We start from the raw sequence: 23,306 nt of genomic DNA on the forward strand, positions 1-23,306 counted from the left end.
CCTTGGGTCAATTTTGACCCGGGAGGACATCAGGTGTCATTATGTGCTATGTGCTATGTACTGTTTTAAAACCATTTCAATTCTTTTGATGACCCAAGAACAACAGGAGGGTTAAAACTATTAGCAGTTTTGACTGTAAATCTTTGACCATAAAACTTTCACAATACATATTCAACATTCAAAAACATACTTTTTTTCATATCTCATCATCAAAAAACCTAATTCTATCTCAAATGACATTAAAGATAATCTTGTTTCCACCAGAAGTTTGCTCACAAATGAAACCTACATCATCATAAACTGCATAGGTCAGCAATTAGGTTCAATCATGGGCCAGATTTTTTCAGCACTGTTTATTTGGGGGCTGTTTATTGTACAGGGACAATGAAAACTTGTGTTTTTGATATGTTTTTGTTTGTATAGAACAGGTTTAGGGTTTTATCTGAGGCCAGATGTCATAATTCTCACCATTAATCCACACTACAACATTATGGAAATTATGTTGTGTACAATATAAGTGTATGAGAGGTTGCAAGCTCATATTTATTGGGATTTAGATGAGTCTTGTGTTTATATTGTTGAGTCATGTAAAATATTTGATGCAATAAAACTTAAACTTCCATTAGGGGGCCACATATTTTTGTTAAAGGGCCAGATTTGCAAATATTTTTCCCAAAAAAAAACCCCAAAAAACTTGAATCTTATTGCAAAGACCGAACAAAACCCCTGCGACTTCTAAGGATGCTAACAGTTGTAGCTAGCTAGCACTCACAGTGTAAGCTAAGTGCGAGCGTCTGATCACGGTGCTGCTTTTCTCGCCCACTTCCAGCGACAGAGTGGCCGCCGGATCTCGCTGCGGACCGTCTCCCCCGGCGCCCAGCACCGCCACCTGCACCACCGTGGTTGCCATGGAGATACCGTCGCTGACGGAGAAAGTGATGGCGTCGTCCTGGTTGGAGAGTCCGGCGTGTCGGTACAGCAGAACGTTGCGGGTGACGTCGCTGAAGGTGAAGATGTCGCCTGACGGGTTGGAGAAGATGTGAGTAGGACTGTGTGTGTGTTGGTTTGATGGAGATTCGCCATGTTGTCCACGTTTCTGCGTTTGTGTGTAAGTGAATGGCCTGCTTATCATTTTGGTGATGATATGTGTGTCTTTATGGATGTACATGAGCACCACAACTTCAAGGCAAGCGCAAAACAAAATTAAGTGATTAAAACTAAAACTAAACATTTGAGTGAGCTGAGACAAAAGTGCGAAACAGGAAAATCTCTGTATATTTGACTTAATTTGCTTGCTATTGTACAAGCTTCTTGCCTTCACTTTGTGTTCTTTGCAAGCAAAATCAAACTAAGAATAGAAACAAAAATCCATTGGACCAGGAAGTGAAATGTCGTCCTGTCAGGCTACTTTGCAATATGCTCCAACAGTTCTTCCATTTGTCTTTAACAATGACAAATATATATATATATAAAATATGACGCCTACATGCAGATGTGGTATGTGTGTAATAATGTGTCATATAGTGATTTAATTTATTTGCACACTTAGGAGAACAAAATTAAAATCAAAGATGTGACAGGAGATACGTTTTTAAAGTGGACCTCCCCAATATAAGCTATAAATAATAATAATAATAATGATAATATAAATAAACAGAGTGATTATTCATTCATTTAGTCATTTAAAACTTTCCATATGTCTGTTGTGTGTGTGTGTGTGTGTTTTATCTCACCGTTAGTCATGCTGGTGTGTGTGTTGCCATCAGTTTTGATCAATTCTCCGTGGATCGGAGCCTCCACCAGCTCAAACTCCAGTTCATCTGGAGCCGTGTCAGCATCGCTCACCGCCAGCTGCTGGCCGCCTACACACACACAAACACACACACACACACACACACACACATATATATATATAAATACAAGCAGAAAGAAGCGTTAAGAGAAATGAAGCAGGATAAAGAGAAAACTGTATGTGCTTCTTCATCATGGTCTGACTTCAGAGCTCATTACCTCACACAGAAGACTTCATCACTTACTGCTGGACCTCTTCACAACAGGCTCTTTCTCTTCTTGGAAATTAGTATCAGTGTTGTGTATTTTGTGTGTGTGTGTGTGTTTATGTGTGTGTGTGTGTGTGTTCTGTCCTTACCCACGGCAGCCTGTCCTCCCATGCTGACCTCCAGCAGCGGATCCAGAACCTGAAACACCGGCGGCTGCTGATGGTTCGACAGCAGCAGGACGGCAAAGTCCAACTCCGGAGTGGTGTGTTCACCGTCCGACACTGACACACACACACACAAAAACACACACACACACACACACACACAGAGACACACACATACAAATAAATAAGGACACAGAAAACGGTGCAAGTGAACACACGAATCATGGAAAGACGGAGAAAACACACACACACACAGAAAAGGAAGAAAATTAATCAGATAAGCAAAGACTTCTGAAAACACACACACACACACACACACACACACACACACACACCTCTGATACTAATTATCTCCCCAGTTCCTCTACTGAGACATATTTTTTAAGGATGGAAACTGGGGGGAAAAAAAACTTAATCATCTTCCTCGAGCCTCTAAACACAAGATTATTAATAAAAGAAAAAGAAAACACACACACACACACACACACACACACACACACACACACACACACACACGTAGGAGAATCACAGGAGCTCCATGAAGCGGCACAGAATCAATTAGCCGAACTGTCGAAACAATTCATCAGGAATTTCAGGTGGAAACTCGTTACGCTCATTAAATGTTATGGAGGGATTATAGAGTTTATCGGCTCCTCCTGTCATTTCTAAACATAACGTCAAAAAAAATACCTTTAAAAAACACAACGAGGCAATTATCCTGTGTGGATATAAAAGGATAGTGGGATCAATTAAGAATGGTGAATATTTAAATTGTTAGAATTAAAAAGAACAGGACGTTTGGAGGCTGGGTGAGAAGGGTAAATGCTAGATTGGATGAGCCGGAGGGACGAATTCTCGCAAGTGTGATTAGGGTTAGCGTACAAATCTCGCAAGAGTATCGCAAATCGTCCCTCCAGCTCATCCAATCTAGCACAGACCAGCAAACAGTGCGATACTGACCAATAGGAGGTGATGGGACTGCATGAATTGCAGAAGAAGAGAGGAAAAAGTTGGGAAGATCAACAGAAAGCAGAGTGAAACCGTATAGCCACGCTGTGTATAATATACTGGACAACCCACGCACTGTTTGTTTGCACAGCTGTGACTTATTGTCCAGCTGTTTGCTGTTTGTCTTTATTTTTATTTTTTACACAACAGCTGTATTTTATGTCTGTTTATCTTCCTGTACATTGGTTTTAACATTATACTGTATAAGCTGCTGATACCTGAGTCCATTTTCTTGTAATGTATGTGTGTATATACTGATTTTAACTGGTAAATGTGTTGTACTGGTAATCTAGTGGTTAATGAGAAACATATCATGTATTTGCAACATCCCCAGTTTAATGCTAGCTAAAGACATTTGTTGCATCTTCTCTCCTTCCTTCTCTCTGTCTCTATTGTTGCTGTCAATAAAGGTGAAAAAGTTTTTATAATGTTAAACTGTTAGCGTGTTAATGTATAAGCAGCATAGTTGAGGAACTATTTCTTCAGTGGAAAGAAATTATAAGTAATACTACAGAGTGTTCTGTGGATTAGTGACAGACGCATCGTTTCTGGAAGGAGATGTTTCCGTTTAATTTCTTTTAATGTCATTTTCTCAACGCTGCGAGCACCAAAAAACTGATTCCATTCACCTCAGTTGTATAGAAGTGAAAGCAGAGACGGAGCTGAGAACTATCAGCAGATAGATAACATGAGAGGTAAATGAGGTAAAAGCCAATAACATTGCATGAACTGATCATATGTTTTGTTTGTAAAATCCTACAGATTCTACTAAAGTGCCTGTTCATAGTCTTTCCCCTGGTGGTGAATACTGTGTGACTTTATCTTTCGTCTGGCCACTAACAGAAGTCATTGTTTACTAGATGTCCCTTTAAAAGCAGACGGAGGAAAAGCACCAGAGACTTCTGTATGTGTGCCTCAAGTCCTACATTTAAGTGAAAAGCACTTTGGTGACAGCTCTAAACACTCGTAAACACTACATTCTCCTATTGGAGGAAGTGCAACAGCACTTCATCAAAAGTGACTCGGTTTTATCTGCAGGTTAAAGGTCAAAGAGCCAGAACAGAGAATCACAGGAGGATCTGAAACCCCCCAATCGAGCCAGATCAGCGATACAAGTAACGAGGAATGAAGCGACAGAGAGAAGGATGGGAAAGAAATCTAAGAGGAAAAGAGAAGAACTGAGGAGACTGACGATGGAGAGGAGGCTGAAGATAAGAGGAAACACATCCGAGGAGAGGAAAGAGAAATATTGTGAAGATTAAAAGGAGCAGAAGGGGTTAAAGTAGAAGGGAAGAGACGAGAGGGAATCAAACATGGAGAGAAAGGGAAAAAGGGAGGGAGGAGAGGGAACGAAGGAACGGGAGAGGACAGAAGTGGTGGAGGAAGAGAGGATAGAGCTAAAGAAGAGGAGTATGTTAAGACTGAAGAGGAGACATCTAAGGTCGAGGAGGTTGAGGATGGAGATGAGAGAGAGGAGAGACGAGGTAGAAGATGTGGGGAAGAGAAAAATACCAAAAAGAAGAGAAGAGGAGGACAAGAGCAATGATTTGTCTCCTCCTCCCTCTTTCGCTGTGTAAATCGAGGGAGGTGAAGTATTTACCTGTGAAATAGACGCTCAGTGACTCCGGCAGACCTGAGGGGGATAAAACAGAAAACTGTTAGAGCTGTGAAGTCAAAAAAAATGGGAAAAAAACCCCCAAAAAACCCCCCCAGTAGATCCAGGCAGACTTGAGAGGGTGTTGTAGTGAACATAAAAAGTGAACAGATCAAGCTATAATGCATAAACCTCGGGAGGCAATAAGGATGATTTACTGATGCAAAGCTTTCCACTGGAGCTCCACAAACCCAGATGAAGAGAAACTAAAGTCAGCTTTGATCTCGGATTATGGATTATCTCTTGAAAATGGCTAAAATTTTCCTTTGAAAAAAATGACTCATCTGCCCTCAGATTGTTTTTGAAAAACAGCGAAGACTCTTCTCCTCCTCTTCATCATGAATGCTAAGTTTACTGTTGATAGTTTGGTGATGGTATATATATATCAAACTTTACCGACAGTTTATATAGTGTTGATTAAGCTGAGTCAGTTTCAATGGATGAGATAATATCACTTGTATTATTATATATGTATTGATCTCAGAGCTGATGTACAGCATGTCTTACTTGCTGATGTTACATTTGGTCTCCATATACAGTAGAGCAGGCAAGACTTTCATCCATCAGACATCACAAGGAGGATTTTCTCCTTTATTATCTAGAGAAACTTGGCTGCCACACTAGTTTGGAGTGAATGCTGTTGCAGTATTGGAAGCTCAGACAGTCTTCCAGGAGATCGACTGATATTCAACAAAATAAGAGTATAGTTACTCCAAAGGCATCATTCTAGTCTAAAGCTCAGCAATGTCAGATGTTTTTATGATACTGTTTGTAACTTTTTTGAGTGATGGATTCTCTTAAGTACTAACACTTTTCAGTGATATAATATTAGACAGTACTCAATAAAGTTGGAGATCTTGCGAGAAACTAGTTCTGTGTCTCAAATCTCATACTTCTGTACTTACACTTAACATTTTGAGTGCATAAGTGCGTTCACACTGAGAAGTATGGAAAAATGCACTGTGAGTATGCGGATGGTGCACTCAAAACGGTCAAAAAGTTGAGTTTGGAACTATGGACACTTCCTGCCCTCAATGGTCGCCATCTTGGCTATCTAACAGAAGGGGAGAGACCTTTTTTCAAACTGGAAATGGCGGCCGGGTATGTTGTAACTATGGTGAACATCGCCACATTATACAAATGTGAGTTATACATGTGTTTTTTAGCACTAAGCACCACTATACTGTTGTCGGATATAAGCCATCAGTATGTTTTTTTGGGTTAATTTAGCAGTCTGTAATGATTTGGTAGCACGAACGATAACGTGAATGCTAACGCTAGCTAATGCTAACGCTAGCTAATGCTAATTTGCGATCGTCATTTCCGGTAAGTGCACAACGGCTGTGTTTGATTTGAGACAACGCTACCCTGTCAAAATTTGCGCACTACGCCAGTAATATATAGTGTACGCAGTGTACTACATGAAAGTGTACTAACAGAAGTATGTGATATGACACACAGCTAACGTCTAGACTAGGTCCGTCTCATGAGTGCCTGATGGAAAAGATACGCTTCTGTTTTAATCAAAAATCAAAGCCCGTAACAACTTGAAGTGTATTTTTACACTTAAAGTCTATTTAAAGTAAGTAGTAGTGTAACTACAGTGATTGTGCGCTGGGTTCTGAGTATTTCCAAAGCACAGATGACCCACACTCAACACTGTGCCTGAACGCCTCTAGTGCAGACACACAAACGCAGCACTAGCCGCCACCACTGCTGCTCTGCTAACGTGCTGCTCATTCTCGCCTCCTGTGCAGTCACTGCATAAGAAAACATTTTAATCCCTATTATAAGTCAAGAATAAACTCCTCCGCTCCTACATTTTCAGTGATGCAACTCCAGTTTGTAACAGTTTGTCTCCAAACAAGTCGAGATTCACTTAAGTGATTTTTTTTTCAGACTTGACAAAGCTCCTCCAGACGTTGCACAACTGCTTTCAGAGGATGAGTAGCACTCTGTGTGACTAGTAAATTGACTTTGACATGTAAATTCAGCGGGCTGCCCTTTAAATAAAACACCAGAGTGAGTAGGTGTAGGTGACACATTCAATCATGAGAAATAGAGAACTTGCAGCAGCTTTATGAATAGTAAATGATACGCTGCGGCTAAGTTCACTGGTTTTATGTAGGGAAACTATTTTTATAGTAAACTAACATATTGGAGCTGTGAGCACTTCTTCAGTTTCCATAGAAAGTGCTCGTGTCTGTGTAAAGATCAATATGTGGCCTTTTCTTTCTGAAACAGATCCAAGAATAAACCTGGTTACTGCAGCCCTGTCACATTCATTAGATCTGATTTTCAAAACATATAAATCTAAAGGCAAGTTAATAAAACAAACTTAAACTTTTGATACTGACTCTGTAGCTCTGGAGCCAACAGTCATCCTGTTAAAACACTATGCATTCTGATCAGCATGTTAAATCATTGACCCCTACGTGTTTTTTCCATCTACGAAATATCGCTAAACTCAAGTCCATCATCCCGTTTGGACTATTGTAATTCCATCTTCATTTGTCTCAGCAAAGCATCTCTGAACCTGCTACAAACGGTCCAAGCTGCGGCTGCAAGGCTGTTAACCAGGTCCAGCAGGATGACTCACATCTCTCCTATTTTAAGATCTTTGCACTGGCTGCCCATTCGTTTTAGGATTCATTTTAAAGTTCTTGTTATTACATGTAGAGCTCTGCATGGACCTTATCCATCCCTACGTCGCCAGTAGGTCACTTAGGTCAGTGGTCCCCAACCCCCGGGCCGCGGACTGGTACTGGTCAGTAGGTCATTTGGTACCGGGCCGCACAGAAAGAATAAATAACTTACATTATTTCTGTTTTATTTATTATCTAAGTCTGAACGATGTTTTATTTTGAAAAATGATCCCTACAACAGCACTGAAAACCCTGTTGCCATTTCCCAACATCCTATCTGTGTGAAGCGTGGTTTACGGAGTAGACCGGACATAAGCGACACACTTCGGGTGTCATTGTCTCCCGTTACCCCTAGATGGGACCGTCTTCTTTCAGAGAAACAAGCTCAGGGCTCCCACTGGTTAAGCGTTACGTTGAGTTGTATTTTTCATGCACTTTATATTTGTTTTTGTCTTATTTTGAAGGCATGTTTAAACGTTACCATAGCGACCAGAGAGCGTTAGGGGGGCAGAGAGGATGTTACTCATGTTATGTTGTTAGCGCAATGTTACGAAGACGATGCTAATAAAGTTGCATACGAGTACACAGTGGATTCAGGTTTATTATTTTGAAAATACCACAGTTTTTATGCCGGTCGTGTCATTTTAGTTTGTTGTATTTATCCGCCGCACCTCAAAGGCCGGTCTGTGAAAATATTGTCTGACATTAAACCGGTTCGTGACTTAGGTCATCCAACCAGGACCTACTGGCTGTCCCTCGCTTGCGGCTGAAAACTAAAGGCGATTATTATTATTATTATTATTATTATTATTATTATTATTATTATTATTATTATTACAGAGAGATTATTATTACATGAGAAGAAGAAGCAACACTATTAGCTGATGACACAGCTCCTAATTACAGTACAGGAGCTGAAGATTAGTGTGTGTGAGCGTGTATACTTGTATTAATCATATCATCATTGTGTGTGTGTGTGTTTCTCACCGATGAAGGAGTACTGGTAGAGCTCCTGGAGGTGCGACGGGGCCGCCGGAGGTCTATATATGATCTTGCCGTTGTTGACGTCGGCCTGGGTGAAATGTTTCACCGCAGCGTACGGCCTGTCCCGATGCTCGATCGCCCCTGATGACAAACAGCAAAGAAAGAGATTTAGTTTAGAGAAGGGTAGGCGTTTATCCGCCTCCTACGCCGTCCAACACGGACTTTGATTCAGAAATATTTCTCAGAGGTAAAGCTAATCAGGAAGCAGAAATCAACTCAGGATGAGAGTTTTCTCCAGCTAGGTAACAGAACATAAGAGACGAAGATTATTGTGAAGCTTAATACTCTTATACTAACTAAAAAAATCAACCGAAAATATAATTATCTGCAGTAGATTAGCTAAAAAACTGAGATTCCCTTCAGGTTTAAACTCTCTACTTGCCTACTGCTATCAAGGTAAGCCTGTTATCTTTCCAATATCATGAATGTCAGAGTCAAGAATGAATGTAAAGATGATTAGTGATGAGACAATTAGTCGATCAATTAGTCGATCAACAGAAAATGTATCTAAAACCGTTTTTATGATAAATCGTTGCGGCTTTTTTCTGTTTTATATCATCATAAACTGTTGTTCAGACATAAAAAGCAATTTGACATTAAATAAGACATTTGATGGGCACTTTTCACTTTTTGTCATACACTTTATAAACTAAACAATTAATGTATTAAATCTAAAAACAATCAATAGATGAATTAACTTTAATGAGGTTATTTCTCTCACCAAAGCAGCAGAGTCTCTGGAAAAGGTTTGTATAATTAATCTTACTTTGTGAGTTTATCTTACAGAAATATAATACTTTTTGGCTCATGAGATTACTTTCTAGTGAATGTTATACAGCAGAATAATATTTATGTGTTAAAAAAACAAACCTCCGGCGTCTCCAGTGACTGCAAAAAATGAGCAAAACTTTCCAAAAACACTCTCACGAGACGACGGAAACAAACAACAGGAATGATTATAAAAGTTGTAAAGAATTTCACCTACATGATTATTTGACTCGGAAGAGATTTAAATCTAATTATATATAAAATAAATAAATAAAAAGGTTCATAACAAATGTTGCTGTTTAATCTGACTCTGTTTGCGTCCTCATTGGCTCCGTTAAAAAAAATGATTTCTACACAAATTTATCAGCCCATTAGTTGATGAATATGACCCATTGTAAATCGTTTTTCCCTTTCATTAGACGGAGAGCTCAGAATGATAAACCGGTCTGTCAGATGGTCCGGTGTGTGAAATTAATGACTCCGGCTCTGAATGCCACATTAAATTCAGCGAAGAAGAAATCAACCGGTCATTCTTGTAAACTTTCAGAGTTCAAACCAGTAATCGAATCGTTTCAGAGGGTAGTGATGCTACTGAAGAAGACTCAGGTTGTTAGTTTTATATCGGCTATTAAAAGATCTGATGGAGGCCAAAATCCACCAAAATCCTGTATGAGGCTTCAGCAGTCTGAGTTAGTCATATCAAGTGGACACATTTACAGTCTTTATAGCATCAAATTCCCTCTTTGTGTTTCCCTGTTGAGCTGCAGTGGAAGTATAGTAACAAAAAGAGGAACTTTGGCACTAAAAAGACTGTAACGTTGAAAGATATCTACTAGATTTGACTCATTTGGAAGCTTCAGATAAACTTTTAAATACATTTTTTGCACAGAAGTGCATCATGAAGGGATCTTCTAATGGTCAGTATGAACAGGAGGAATGATTAGAGCAAGAAAAACATTTTTTAATGTTCATTTGGGCTCCTGAATGTTGTTTTAAGGCAGACTTGAAAAACTGTGAACTCATCCTTTAACATGAGGGAAATAACAGTAGAGCAACTGAATGAAAATCGTGCATGTGATTCTGTCTGAGTCAAACCTCTGACAGTCAGAAATTTAAGACCAAATTCTCACAATGTGACTAAGGGGAAACTGAGGAGTTTGTGTGACTTTGCTGCAGATTAATGACGAGCTGATGACGTAAACTATATAAACTATTTTCTATTTCCATCGTAACGTTACGATTCACCAACATTCATCTCGCAACCTGACAGCCTCAAGCTGATATCGTAGAGTCTGATACAAAATTTAGACCAAGATTTTACTACAGGCGTCTCACACAATGTGACATAAAATAAATGTACACTGTTGTTGTTGTCTGAAGACGCCTTTACCTGGTCACTGATGTGCATGTGAACGTGTTCGTCAAACCTCATTGACCCTGACTGTCATAGAGAAATCCTGCTGTTTTGATGCAGACGATGTCGCAGCTCAACACATATAGTGACTGTTTTACCATGTTGCAAGTTCCTGGGCCACTTAATCTGCAAAGTATCTGAGCTTTGACTGATGTTCCACTGAATTAAATCCTGAATTAAACTGTGAACTCGTCCTTTAACTTCTCTCATTGTGTTTTAGTTCTGAGTCAAGAATCAAACACAAGCTCACTGTAACAAATGATAAGGTTCCTGCCCTCTGACAGAACTTTTGTTTTAATCCTTTTAATCTTTTTCACATTATGAGGGACAAGCTCAATGTGTGTATGTGTGTGTGTGTGTGTGTGTGTGTGTGTGTGTGTGCATGTGTCTGACCTTGTCCTGGTGGTAGGGGTTTGGTGATGTTGTAGATAAGCTTCTCGCTGGGAGTCTCAGAGTCGACGAAGGACAGAGCCGAGGGTGTTATCTCTGTCACCCGATCCTCCAGGGCCTGCACAACACACACATACACACATATACACACACACACACACACACACACACACACACACACATGCTGAGGTGAGAACAGAGATACATCCTCTGACTTTGATAAGACCTGTGTGATTATAACTGAGAGACTGAAGGATCCACAGACACGAACAAAACAGAAAATCATCCACACAACAGGAGTCAGATTGTCTTCCAACAACTCCAGCGGTTATAAGATTCACTTTAAATGTTCAAATAGTTGATTAAAATTACAATTAATCTGAACTGCAGCTAGTCTGAAATACCCTAAAATGTGTTAAGTCTAATTTGAACAAGCCAGATGGAGCACATCTGGATTTCCTGTCTACGAATATATAATTTAAATTTTAAAAAAAGACATTTGCTGCAGGATCAAAAGCTTTTAACTGTAAAAGAACCATAAATACCATAAAAAAATGTTTGTGACAACCTTTAAAACCAGTCAATGACCAGTGAAACTGCAGATTTTGGAAGCTTGTGGGGTTAGATGGTGGGTTATACTGTATGAGGTGGATAAAGGAAGGACTGTTTTATGTATTATTGATCTTTTGGATCATTTCTGATTCATTTTCTTAAGAGAGAGAAAAACTGTACATTTTGGTCTATTTTGTCATCTTCCACAACTTCTCCATGACTAAAAAAGCTGCATTACTACTGTATATAAAAACAAATCCTGCTCTCTATGAGGCCTGGTTAAGTTTTTTTATTATGTCCCTCCTCACCGTGATCTGTAGCTCGCAGTCAGGGGCCAGTTGTGGGAATCCAGGGATCTGAGGTAAGACTCCTATGGTGAAGGTCTGGGCATCGCTCTGTACGAGCGGGGATGTCTCTGTGGAAACCTGCGGAGATATACAGACGTTCACAATTGTTATACAAGAAACTGGAAACCTGTATCTCCTCTAGTCACTCTATCTACTGTCTTTAAGTCTTAATCAACAGCACATTATTTCTGCAAATGTTTCTCACTGCAAACTGTCTCGTGTACATTATGCATTATTTCGGGGCTGACGACAGGCTCTCGAGATACAACAGATGTGATAAAAACAAACTACGGTCCAAAAGTGTGACAACAGAAAATGAACCTGGCGTCAAGCTGCACTGCGGGGACGAAACCACAGTGGCTGAGTGTGTTTCTTCTCATAAATCTCTGTCTATACCAGAGGAATATTAATACAGGACATGCCAATTTGAGTGAAATTCAGTGTAATGATCTCATTGCTCGGCTGACCATGTTTAAGTAGTAATCTTGTGATTAGCTTAAGGGCAGTTATTACTCTTATTGAAGCAACCTCACCACTGATTGCTTTTGAATGACTTTCTAAAATCCATAAAAAATCAGTTTCAAATGTAAAGTACATGAAAGGAACGCGGGAGGAGCCTCTGAGTGCTTTGTTAAGCAAAAAAAAAAAAAAAGATTTCTCATGGAGCCGACAGCAGTGGACGGTTGTTTTCTGAGTCAGGACAGAACGTACACCTCATGCTGATGTTCTGATCTTTCTGTGAAGTAAATTGAAAATAATGATACTTTCTCCATTTTTTCCCAAAGATTCAGACTCCTCTGCGGTTCTCAGAATTGTTGCTTCTTTGAAATTTCTCTAGTAACCTTCCTTGCAGCTATTGTTCATCTCCTTCTTCTTCTTCTTCTTACAGCAGCTGTTGCTAAGAAATGCTTTTTTTTCATGACATTCTGCAGTCAGTTAATGAGTTTCCAAACTTTAAATGTAACGCAAGTACTAATATTTTCACTAGTTCTTAAACTGCAAAGCCACAAATGTCCATCTGCCTTTGCTCCCAGTTACATATCTGCACTACTGAACTGGTATGTGCCCCCCTCGACCCTTAAGATCTGCAGATGGAGCCTTGTTGGTCATTCCAAGGTCATAAAGGGCGGTCGGGCTTTTGCTGTCTGGAACTCCTTGCCCACTGAACTCAGACACACTGGGTCTCTCTAGCTTCTTTTAAAACTCGTCTTAAAGCCCCTGGAAAGGCAAATCCATGATTGGCTATTAATCGTGTAATTTGGGATCTAATGTGCATATAGTAAACACTTAAAAAGTACGAGAACATGGCCTTTGACATAGTCTATGTAATTCTTTAGAAAGTTTCTCTCCCTTCCCTTGTTACTGGGTTGCAGTTAGGCGGGGCTAAGCAAGGGAATTTATTACGTAATAAATACCTGCCCAATCATATTTAAGAGAAAGATGATTGACGTGGCTATCTGGCAAAACTCATGAGAAATCAATGCAGTGCACTTTTCTTTGCTTTTTGCTAGAATGAGAATTCAAATTAGCCTGATATGGTTTGAAAGTTACTGTGTTAAGCTAACTAGCAGACTTGGATACATCATCCAAATCTGTATTAATCACGGAGTGGATAAGTTGCTCAAAAGTGTAGCATAGCAATGCTAATGCTAACCGTTTCATGTAAGATGCTTAAACACTTAGCTTCATAGTCTGGGAGGTATAGTTCAATAAAAACAGATATGTGTGGTCTACTCTAGTCTGCTAGTTAGCTGACTAGTCAAGATAACCAGTAGACTACTGGGGTAGTTGATAATAAGCTCAAAAGTTTTGAATAGAAAAGCTAATGCTAACCGTTTCATGTAAGTGAATGGAAGATGCTAAAACGATTAGCATCATACTCCAGGAGATATAGTTAAATAAAAACACAGTTTCAAGTGGTCTAACCTAGTTTGTTAGTTAGTGGATTATTCAAGCTTTCACCCAGGTAGGGTCCATTTGATAGATTTGGTATTTTATTCCATATCAGTAAAACAAAATAAAAGTGGTACTTGAGCTGAAAGTGAGCTGTCAATCAAACGTGATCTGGACACGCCCACACAGTCCTGAGTAATGGTTTGAGCAGCCAGATGAGCTGTTTTTGAGCTCAGTTTTCTAATAGTTATGAATGTTTATTTTCATTCAGATTTTTGTGGATGCTTAACAAGACACTCAACTTTGATATCATATATGCATTTTTATGATTTCAAGCCACGTTTCCAGAGGATTTAAAACTTTTTTCTTTGTGAAAGCTTTTGGAAATGTTTGATATGTTTTAATTACTGTTTTTACACCTATTCATTGATATTATTTTTTTTATCATTATTTTACTCCTGTGCATTCTATTGTCCTATTGTCACTATTATTGTGCATCTTTCTATTGTTACTATGTACTTGTGCCTTTACCTCTTTGTTCCTCTTTGCTTATCTTATCTGCCTTGTTGGTTTTATTTTCCTTTGTAAAGCACTTTGTAACATTGTTAAGAAAAGTACTATGTAAATAAAATGTATTATTATTATTATTATCTGTGATTCTCCTTGTCCTGCACTTTCCAACAGTATCCAGAAACTGATGCACATCTGGATTGTTTGGACTAATCAGAAGAATAACTAGATAGTTTAACATGAGCCAACAAGTCTTTCAAACTACACATATGAGTCTTTCCTGGTCTGACAGCCCAACATTGTTTGTCGGTGCCTCTTAACACTGCTATAAATAACATAAAAAAATCTCATGGCCTTTACTATTAACACTATGTGGTAAAAGTTTGGCTTAAGGAGGTAAAGTGGGTCGTCCACTAATCGAAAGATTGGCCGTTCAATTCCCGGCTCCTCCAGTCCACATGTCAAAGTGTCCTTGGGGCAAGATACTGAACCCCCGAATTGCTCCTGAAGGCTCAAGATCAGTGTGTGAACGGTTAGTTTCCTCTGTTGGGACCTTGCATGGTAGCCTCTGTACCCATTCAGCGTGTGAATGTGTGTGTGAATGGGTGAACGTGTAGTGTAAAAGCACTTTGAGTGGTCAGAAGACCAGAAAGGCGCGATACAAGTACAGTCCATTTACCTCTCCGGTTGAGAGTTTTCAGTCTGTTGCACCTGAATCATCCAACAGTGATGTCACGGTGTACTGACACACTTTTACACATCACTGCAGCAAGATGAGAAGGTCCTCCAACAACAGGATTTTTTTTTAAGCTGGTGTTGCTTTGCTCTTTGAGATTAGAGAAAGATTGTGATCAAAAGACAGACAGTTGAGAGGAAACAGGAGGCAAACAGCTGTCCGACCCTCCATCCGCCCCGACAGCATGGAGGTTTTGTGAGACTATATCAACATCACGCTAAGTGTGTCTTTGTTCCTGACCAACAAGAGTCATAATTCACACAGCTAGAGATCCTTTACAGGTACACATATTCATAGGTCAGCCTCTATGGTTGGTGGCTAAACACACAAAGAAAAGAGCGCCACCTACAGTACAAAAAATCTCATTTTGTCGACAGAAAAGTTTAGGAAATACCTTCCTTTGCTCTTTCTTTTCTCAGTTCTTCATCTCCTACAGAGTCATCTCCAGGACTTTGACCTTTTTTCTTTGCAGCTATAATGCAGCTGACTCTTTGAATTAAAATGTACTGAATTGCTGATTTGAAACTACACTAAAATTTTGTCTCTCCTTCTTTCCACGCACATTTCTTTAATTAAGTGTTTTCTTTAACTATCAAACTTGTGTTACCGGTGCTCTATTTCTCTTACTAAGACTCTCCATAATATGTCGCCTTAATTTGTTTTGTCCCCAGCAGAAGCGGCCTCGGTTGTTCGTTCTGAAAGCTTGATTTCGGTCACCGCTTAGTTATTCTGCTGCTGCTGCTGCTTGTTCCTGTCACATCAGCAGCGTTCAGGGGGAAAGAAAGTTCAAGAACTTGTAGTCAGCTCTGTCAGTCAGAAGTAATAAAACAGCAGCGTGAAGCCCGGAGTCAACGACACCGATCACGAGTTAATGTGCTACAATGAGAGTCGGTGCTGAGTCGGCTGGATTTATCCAAGTTAGCATGGCAGCTGACAAATTTTATATTAAAACTGCATTAAACAAGACTTTAATGTTAAAAAACACGCTTTTATCAACCAAAAAAAGTCCCATCTCCACTCCTCAGTTAACCTCTGACATCACATATAGTCGCTTCTTCAAAATAAAATACAACCTCGCTCTTCATCTGGAGCGAGTGTAAGATAACATGAGCCTGTTGTGTGTAGTTCACTGACATCAGGTCAAATGAGTTCTGAATGTAGCTGATTGCATTTTCAAACTGTTTCCTCTTGTTTCCATCTGGAGCCATCAAGGTTTGTTTCGCAGTGAAGCTTTAAAAACTGATTCACTAATTTGCCCGTATTTCATTGGATTTCCTTTACAATGTATTAGATCCAACGGTTTGTACAGTAAATACACTTTGAGGGACCACTTATTCTTATTTTCATATTAAAACTAATTGAAATAACTTTCAGTATAGAATGGTTTCCTTGTAGTGATTAATCCATAGAGAATTCGCACCAACTCTGCAGCGCTACTGAGCTTTTTAGCCTCTTTTAGCCTCATTTTTCAGCACATTTAGTCATATTCAGTCTCATCAAACCAGTTTCCATCACACAGCAACGTCAAGCAGCACATTATTCTCTTAGGAGTAGACGGCGACCAAAACACAGCTACAAGGAGAGTAAATATTGGATTTGGACTCCAAATCAATGATAATGTTGTCCTCTTGTCTGCCCTTTATGAAAATAGACAACTGTTTACTCAAACATGAGCAACAACAACTGTAGATGCTGTTCTTTACTTTATTATTTCAGGGGTACATGTCTGCCTGTTGTCCCTTTGTCCAAAAAATAAACTAAAATTAATGCAGCTTTAAAAGAGAATTATGATTTTGTATACTATACGGGTTTGACACACTCCATAATTATGACAGTGACAAACCTCTTATGCAAACTCACTATATATATATATATATATATATATATATATATATATATATATTACTTAAAATCTTTTAAATATATTACAAAGGAAATTAAGTAGTAAAAGCAAAGGCAATAGCAAGATTTAGGGAATCCTTCTGTGAAGGATGGACGAATTAGGAACAAATTATTCATGGAAGTTGATTCCATTCAGTCCTCATTCAAGCTCATTCAAGCTACTGAAGTGGATATAAAGTAATCAACAGGCTCTAACTGGCCTCAGGTGGTAAAACCAAGTGTAACTTTTAATTGTAAGCTGCGAACTGCAACTCAGTAAAACGACTCCGCATCTCCCAGAGCTACTTTACCGACTCAAACATGCTCATTTTGTGACATTCAGGATATGTATAGGTTATGTCAGGCTAAGTGTGAGGACATGAAGTTTAAATGGACCAATTTTCACTCCAGACAAAATTGCAGGGGCACTAAATCGCTCTCTGTCTCTGATTCCAACATGGTTTCTGATTTGCAAAATTACAAGTTGGTCGGTGAGAAGATGTATGTAGAGAACCATGCGGCGTTCTGTTCTGTTCTGTTCAGCTGCAGAACAAAGCGTCTCACACACACTTCAATAAGACCCCGGCAGAGGACAATAATACCACCCTGACAAACCATCAAGAGTAATCGCCACCTCTAACAAACAGCGCGAGCACTTCCAGCGGTTCAGTTCGTCACGAGTTTTTTTTTCCTCGCCTCCGCTTTCCCGCTTTCCCGTCAAAATGACGTGACACTTGAGAATTCAATTTGAATCCGGCACTGTGTAATTGAAAAGCGTTTGCCCTGATAGATGCAGCCAAAATGTAAGGAGGGAGGAGGGAAGGAAGGGGTTGGACGGAGGAGAGAGATGATTAGATGGTGCTACAAGCTTTTTGGCTGCTTCTTTTGTTTTTCTAATGGAGTCGAGTTGAAGCAGAGACTGGCGTGAAAAATGCTCTAACGGCGGGATTCGGTTTTAGTGGGATTGTCTCAGATTTGCAGCCAATTTGCGAGTAATTTGGTATCATTAATGCTAATTAAGATAAGTCGCTCTGGATTGATTTTGAGTGCCTGTGAGTCACATAGGAAGTTTTGGTGCCAAGGTTTCAAATAAAGCAGAAGAAATCCACAGTGAGCAAACTTAAGGACGAGTTTGGAGGGAAATATGAGATAATGAGAAAGAAAGAACGAAAAAAAAGCAGGGGGGGGGGACACATCCTGCCAAAATGTAGCCTCCATCGACACACAGAAAACTGTAAAGTGGATTAAAATAACTGCTGAGGGATCAGCAGACTGGAACTTTTCAAATAACAAAAAAAACAAAGGTTGCAATAAACAGAACAGCACTGGCTTTATAGATGTATCCCCACACAATTTCATAGTTATAAGAAAAAAATAATAATAGCACAAACAAGTACAGGCAGATAGAGGTGAAGGGAGAGAGAGACATAGATACATGAGAGGAAGAGGAGGGGTAAAGAAATAAATCAAGCCAGAGGGAGAGATGTCGGAAAAAGGGGAGGAGAGAGGTAAACACAAGGGGACATGGGAACATGAGTAAGAATGAATACTTCAAAGAATACTCCAGAGAGTGAACGAAGGGCACAAGAGAAAAAAAAAAAAAAAAAAACACAACAACTCGAGTCTCTGTCACAGTTTCTTCCACTTGAATTTGGGGTGAGACGTTCTTATCGGCCTCTTGAGGTTTTCTCGTCTCGCGGTTTCTTTGTTTGTTTTTCTGAAAGTATGCAAACACTCCGCTTTACAATCAGCGTTTCTTTGTCTCTGAATCATCTTTGATGCTCAGTTGCTCATTGATTCTACTCTGTATTTCACAAACATCACTTCTGCACCTGTCAAACAAACACTGTGGGTGAGACTGACTGTGTCTGTTCAGCCACGGTGGCTACCGCTGATCATATGTCATATTATCTGCATTTGTGAGCTGCAAAATATACAAAAATTCATGGGATGATGAGAGGATTGTAAGTCTCACGTTATAATGTTTTGGCTCACCACCTCAAAAAAACTCCCTAAAAGTGCGACAGAAAAGTAGAGTTCAACACATAATCAGTGAAGTTACATGTGCAAGACTTGAAGGGTGTGAGGATTAGGGATGTGCAGAGGGTCCAGTATTTGTATTTGTATCTGTATTTGTTGATGCAGCAAAATTATTTGTATTTGTATTTGAATAAAAGTGGAAAGAGGTTTAAAAATCCTGTGTTTATTACGCTTTTAGTTTTAGAAAATTAAAGTGTTACAATAAGTGTTCATGAAGTGATCCCTTGGGAGCTTTTCATTTGCATTTGTGTCTTTAGTTCAGCCAAATTAGGAAATGTGCGTCATGTAGCAGGTGGATGTGACTCCCGTTATTGAGATCTGCTGATAGATGTAACAGCGGAGCAGAGGAGAGACACTGATAGTGATGTAACTGACCTGTGCGCTGGTATTTAACATGTTTTGTTTTTTTTCTTCCCGAAAACAAATAATTTTTTGCATGAAAACAAATATTCGTATAAATCCCACTATTTGTGCTTTTACCGAATAACGTATTTGTATTCAGGCACACACCCCTAGTAAGGATCAACACTGACCTGGAACTGGAAGGAGTCGCTGTTAGACCCCGTGCCGAAGTGGCGGTACCAGACGGTGCCGTCATTGACGTCCTGCTGGGTGAAGGAAGTGGTGGGTGTGAAGCCTTGGTCGTCGGTTAGCGAGGGACGCCAGCCCTCTGCCGGGCCGTCAGCTGGCATGGACACCAGCACCACCTCACCTGGACAGAGAAGGTGATCGAGAGTTTCTCTTAGTTATTAGACATCACTGGATGGACAGGTAATATGTTTTTAAAAGCAGAATTATGGACCTAACAGGGTTAGAGACAGAGATGCCGTGATTGGCAAACCAGACACAAAGGTTGGGTTAAGGCTAGATTAGATGTAAATTGATGGTTAAATTTAGAAATACAATTCAAATTTTTGTATCAAGTTCAAGATTAGAGAGGGTTTAACAACATTTCCACTTTCGAAAATGACAAACAAAAAGATTTCTGGAGTAAAAATAAAGCTCACAGTGAAGTATAAGTTAATATTTTGAGCCAGCTAAGTCTGTTTGATTGTGGAATATCAACACTTGAAAAGTATGCAAATGTTCAAGGCTGTTTTGACTTTAATCTCTTGACACGGTGTTAGATGTGAGCCTTAAAGAGCTTGCACCGTATTTAGGGTGACCGTCGGAGGCGAGGATGGTGTAAACGATGTCATCAGTGCCGACTCCCTTGTAGTCCGCCTGCAGGTATTTCTTATCCAGTCGCACCATGCCTCCCTCCTTCACCCAGGTCTTCGGCACAGACAGCACATGAGGAGAGTCGGCCGCCTGAAAAAGCCAAACACACACAATCAGTGTTACAACATAGATTTCAACCCTTTTAAAATTCTAAGCACTATTTAATATAGCAATATAAGAGTTCACTTGCTTTTTTTGTGCCAGTTTTGACTCTTTACTTCCAGTAGGGATGTGCAGAGATCCCAGTATTTGTATTTGTATCTGTATTTGTTGAGGCAGCAAAATTATTTGTATCTGTGTTTGTATTCGAATAAAAGTGGCTTAAAAATCCTGTTTGTAAAATGTTCACTTTGAGAAAATGAAGACTGTGATAATTAGTCATGTGACTCAAATGTATTCATCACACCTGTGAGTACTCAGCAGTTGTACTGAGTGAACCTGAAGAAGCTACAGGTGAAACGTGTTGTTCGCTCTCAATAAAGTCACAGTAAAGTCATTACAGTGTGTGGTGGTTAATTTTGATTTTCACCTTACTATGTTTCCTGCGACCGACCAGCACCTGTCTGAAAATACTGGCTGTGCATGAGGAGTTCTGTCCTTTTATCCCAGTATTTGTATTTGTATCTGTATTTGTTGAAGCAGCAAAATTATTTGTATCTGTATTTGTATTCGAAGAAAAGTGGAAAGAGGCTTAAAAAATCCTGTTTTTGTTTTTATGACACTTTGTGTTCATGAATAAACTACCTTACGAAGGAGGTCCCCACATCAGGTCTTGTCTACCCCCAACAAATAATTTTTAAAATATTTGTATGAAACAAATATTCGTATAAAAGCCACTATTTGTGCTTTGCTGAATAATGTATTTGTATTCGGGCACACCCCTAATCACCAGTTCTTCTAAAACCAAGAGTAAGTCAAGAACAATCCTCAGGCAGCTATTAGACCTGCTGTTAGTTTGAAAACCATCCTAAATACACTTGTTGTTGGTTTTTCTTGGATACAGGGAAGCTTTCAATAACCTGATCATCCATTTCTAACCACCGTCTGTCCATTAATTTCTCCAGAACTCTGATTGACAAGAGTAAAATCCAATTTGTCAAATGTAAACAATTTCAAGAACTAGACATATATTATCTTGAAGCAGTGATAGAAGGCATAGAGCACAATCTCAAGTTATAAACACAAAATTGACCTTGAAACATGGTAAACTGAGTATTACTCAAGGTAAAGAAACCCCATGTGAAATCCCTGTGGTGTAGGCACTGATGTATAAAGAGAAATATAGAAGCAGACTCTGTTGTTTGTTCCTCAGGTGCAGCAGCGTGATGCCACTTTTACTTTGTGTTGTCACAGACTGGGTAGCTGCTGTTATTCCACATCTGTTCTAACCTCAGGTTTATGAGTCCCAGGAGTCGTGAGGCTCTGTCAGTCAGCAACAGTGTCACCTGAGCACTAAAGCCCTGCGTTCAGCTCCACCAATCAAAAGTAATGTATCACAAAAGACTCGATGTGTTGTTGTTTCTCCGTTTAAGAGCTGCCAGGGCCAACTTTGGACTCAAGACTTATTTTTGTGATGCTGTATTGATCCGATAGAGTAACTCATCATTTCGGCCGCCCTGCCTCCCAAAGCAGAGAACAAAGAGCAGGATCAGCTACACACAGAGCACACAGAGCTGGGTGATGATTCAGTGTCGCTGGAGGACATTTCATCGGGGCAGATGCCTGCTGTCAGGGAGGTTTTGAAACTAGACCTCTTACTCACAGTGTCACCTTGCTGCCTCAATAAAAAACAGGTTTGTCATACTTCTTCTTGGATATCTGCGAATCCAACCTGCTATTTATTCTGTAGGCAGCAGCATTTTACATCTGGATGAAGGATATGAAGCTATTGTGTGGGCTACTCTTGACAGTAAAACGAGACAACCACCAGAGTCTAACCCTTCTTAATTCCATATGTTAGCATGCTAACATTTACTAATAAACACAAAGTGAAGCTGAGGCTGATGGGAATGTCATCAGTTTTGCAGGTATTTGGTCATAAACCAAAGTATTGTGCAAAGTCATCACAGTTTATCCTGAAGGGGACACAAATGACACAGCAATCCATCCAATGTCTACCTCATGGTGACTCTAGAGGAAAAGCCAGTGATCATCAAAGTCAGTAGGATCCATCTTCTAGGGACCATGAATGTCTGTACTCATGGCACTCCGTCTTATAGATGTTGAGATATTTCAGTCTGGATCAAAGTGGTGGACTGACCATCTCTAGAGCCATGCTGCTAGCATGGCTGAACATCCTGTATAAATCCCTAAACAATGATGAAATGTAATCACTTTTGATATTCATTTAAAACTAATCAGCTCACAGGTAACTGTACGTACTTCCACAGTGGAAGCTTTTTCACTAATGTATATTCCTACAAGAAAGAAATATTGGTCTTAAAATCTCAATAAAAGTGTTTTGCTAAAGTTAATTTTCAAAGGAAGGAACTTTGATACCACTTTCTTACAACCCTTATAAAGGCTTTATAGTAACTAATGGCTTTATTAATGGTTAATAAATAATTTACAAACATGTTATAGATGTGTTATAAACATTTCTGGTGTTTATCCTCCAGGAGGACACACTTGCTTTGTCTTTTTTTAGCTCTTAATTATTCATCAGGAATAAACTGTTAGACTACTTACCTAATGGGAAATATATGTAGAGTATCTACACTAAAATACATTCATTAACAATTTATTAACATTTATAACTGCAGACTTTATTGTTTATTAGTAAGTGAGACATCCATGAGTGTCTATTAATGGATTGTCAACATTTATAACTGGATTTTTACCAAATAGAAAGGATAAAAAACGTGATTTTTAACAACCTTTTCATGTCCATGGTTTCCATCTCATCTATAAATCATGATTAATACTTAAAGCATGATTAATAATTGGAAGGTGGTACAGAAACTTTCACATTCATGTCAGGTCAGTGTTAGGTGAGTTCTTCATAAACTTCTTTGCTGAAAAAATGCACAAAGAGATGAA

General features: G+C 39.4%; 1 protein-coding gene across 2 annotated transcripts in view; it reads right to left on the reverse strand.

The window, feature by feature from the left end:
- Positions 1-23,306, reverse strand: part of fras1 (Fraser extracellular matrix complex subunit 1) — a 298,584-nt gene that overhangs the window by 56,671 nt on the left and 218,607 nt on the right. For both annotated transcript variants that reach the window (XM_044332436.1, XM_044332428.1), the window contains exons 29-37: positions 20,198-20,357; positions 19,580-19,758; positions 11,948-12,064; positions 11,091-11,205; positions 8,459-8,596; positions 4,773-4,805; positions 2,150-2,281; positions 1,734-1,862; positions 773-1,020 (exon numbers count right to left, since the gene is read on the reverse strand). In XM_044332436.1, coding sequence (XP_044188371.1) covers positions 773-1,020; positions 1,734-1,862; positions 2,150-2,281; positions 4,773-4,805; positions 8,459-8,596; positions 11,091-11,205; positions 11,948-12,064; positions 19,580-19,758; positions 20,198-20,357 — 1,251 coding nt within the window. The remainder of the gene's footprint in view (positions 1-772; positions 1,021-1,733; positions 1,863-2,149; positions 2,282-4,772; positions 4,806-8,458; positions 8,597-11,090; positions 11,206-11,947; positions 12,065-19,579; positions 19,759-20,197; positions 20,358-23,306) is intronic.

This window comes from Thunnus albacares, chromosome 2 (genome assembly GCF_914725855.1).
Source record: "Thunnus albacares chromosome 2, fThuAlb1.1, whole genome shotgun sequence".
Classification (NCBI taxonomy): domain Eukaryota; kingdom Metazoa; phylum Chordata; class Actinopteri; order Scombriformes; family Scombridae; genus Thunnus; species Thunnus albacares.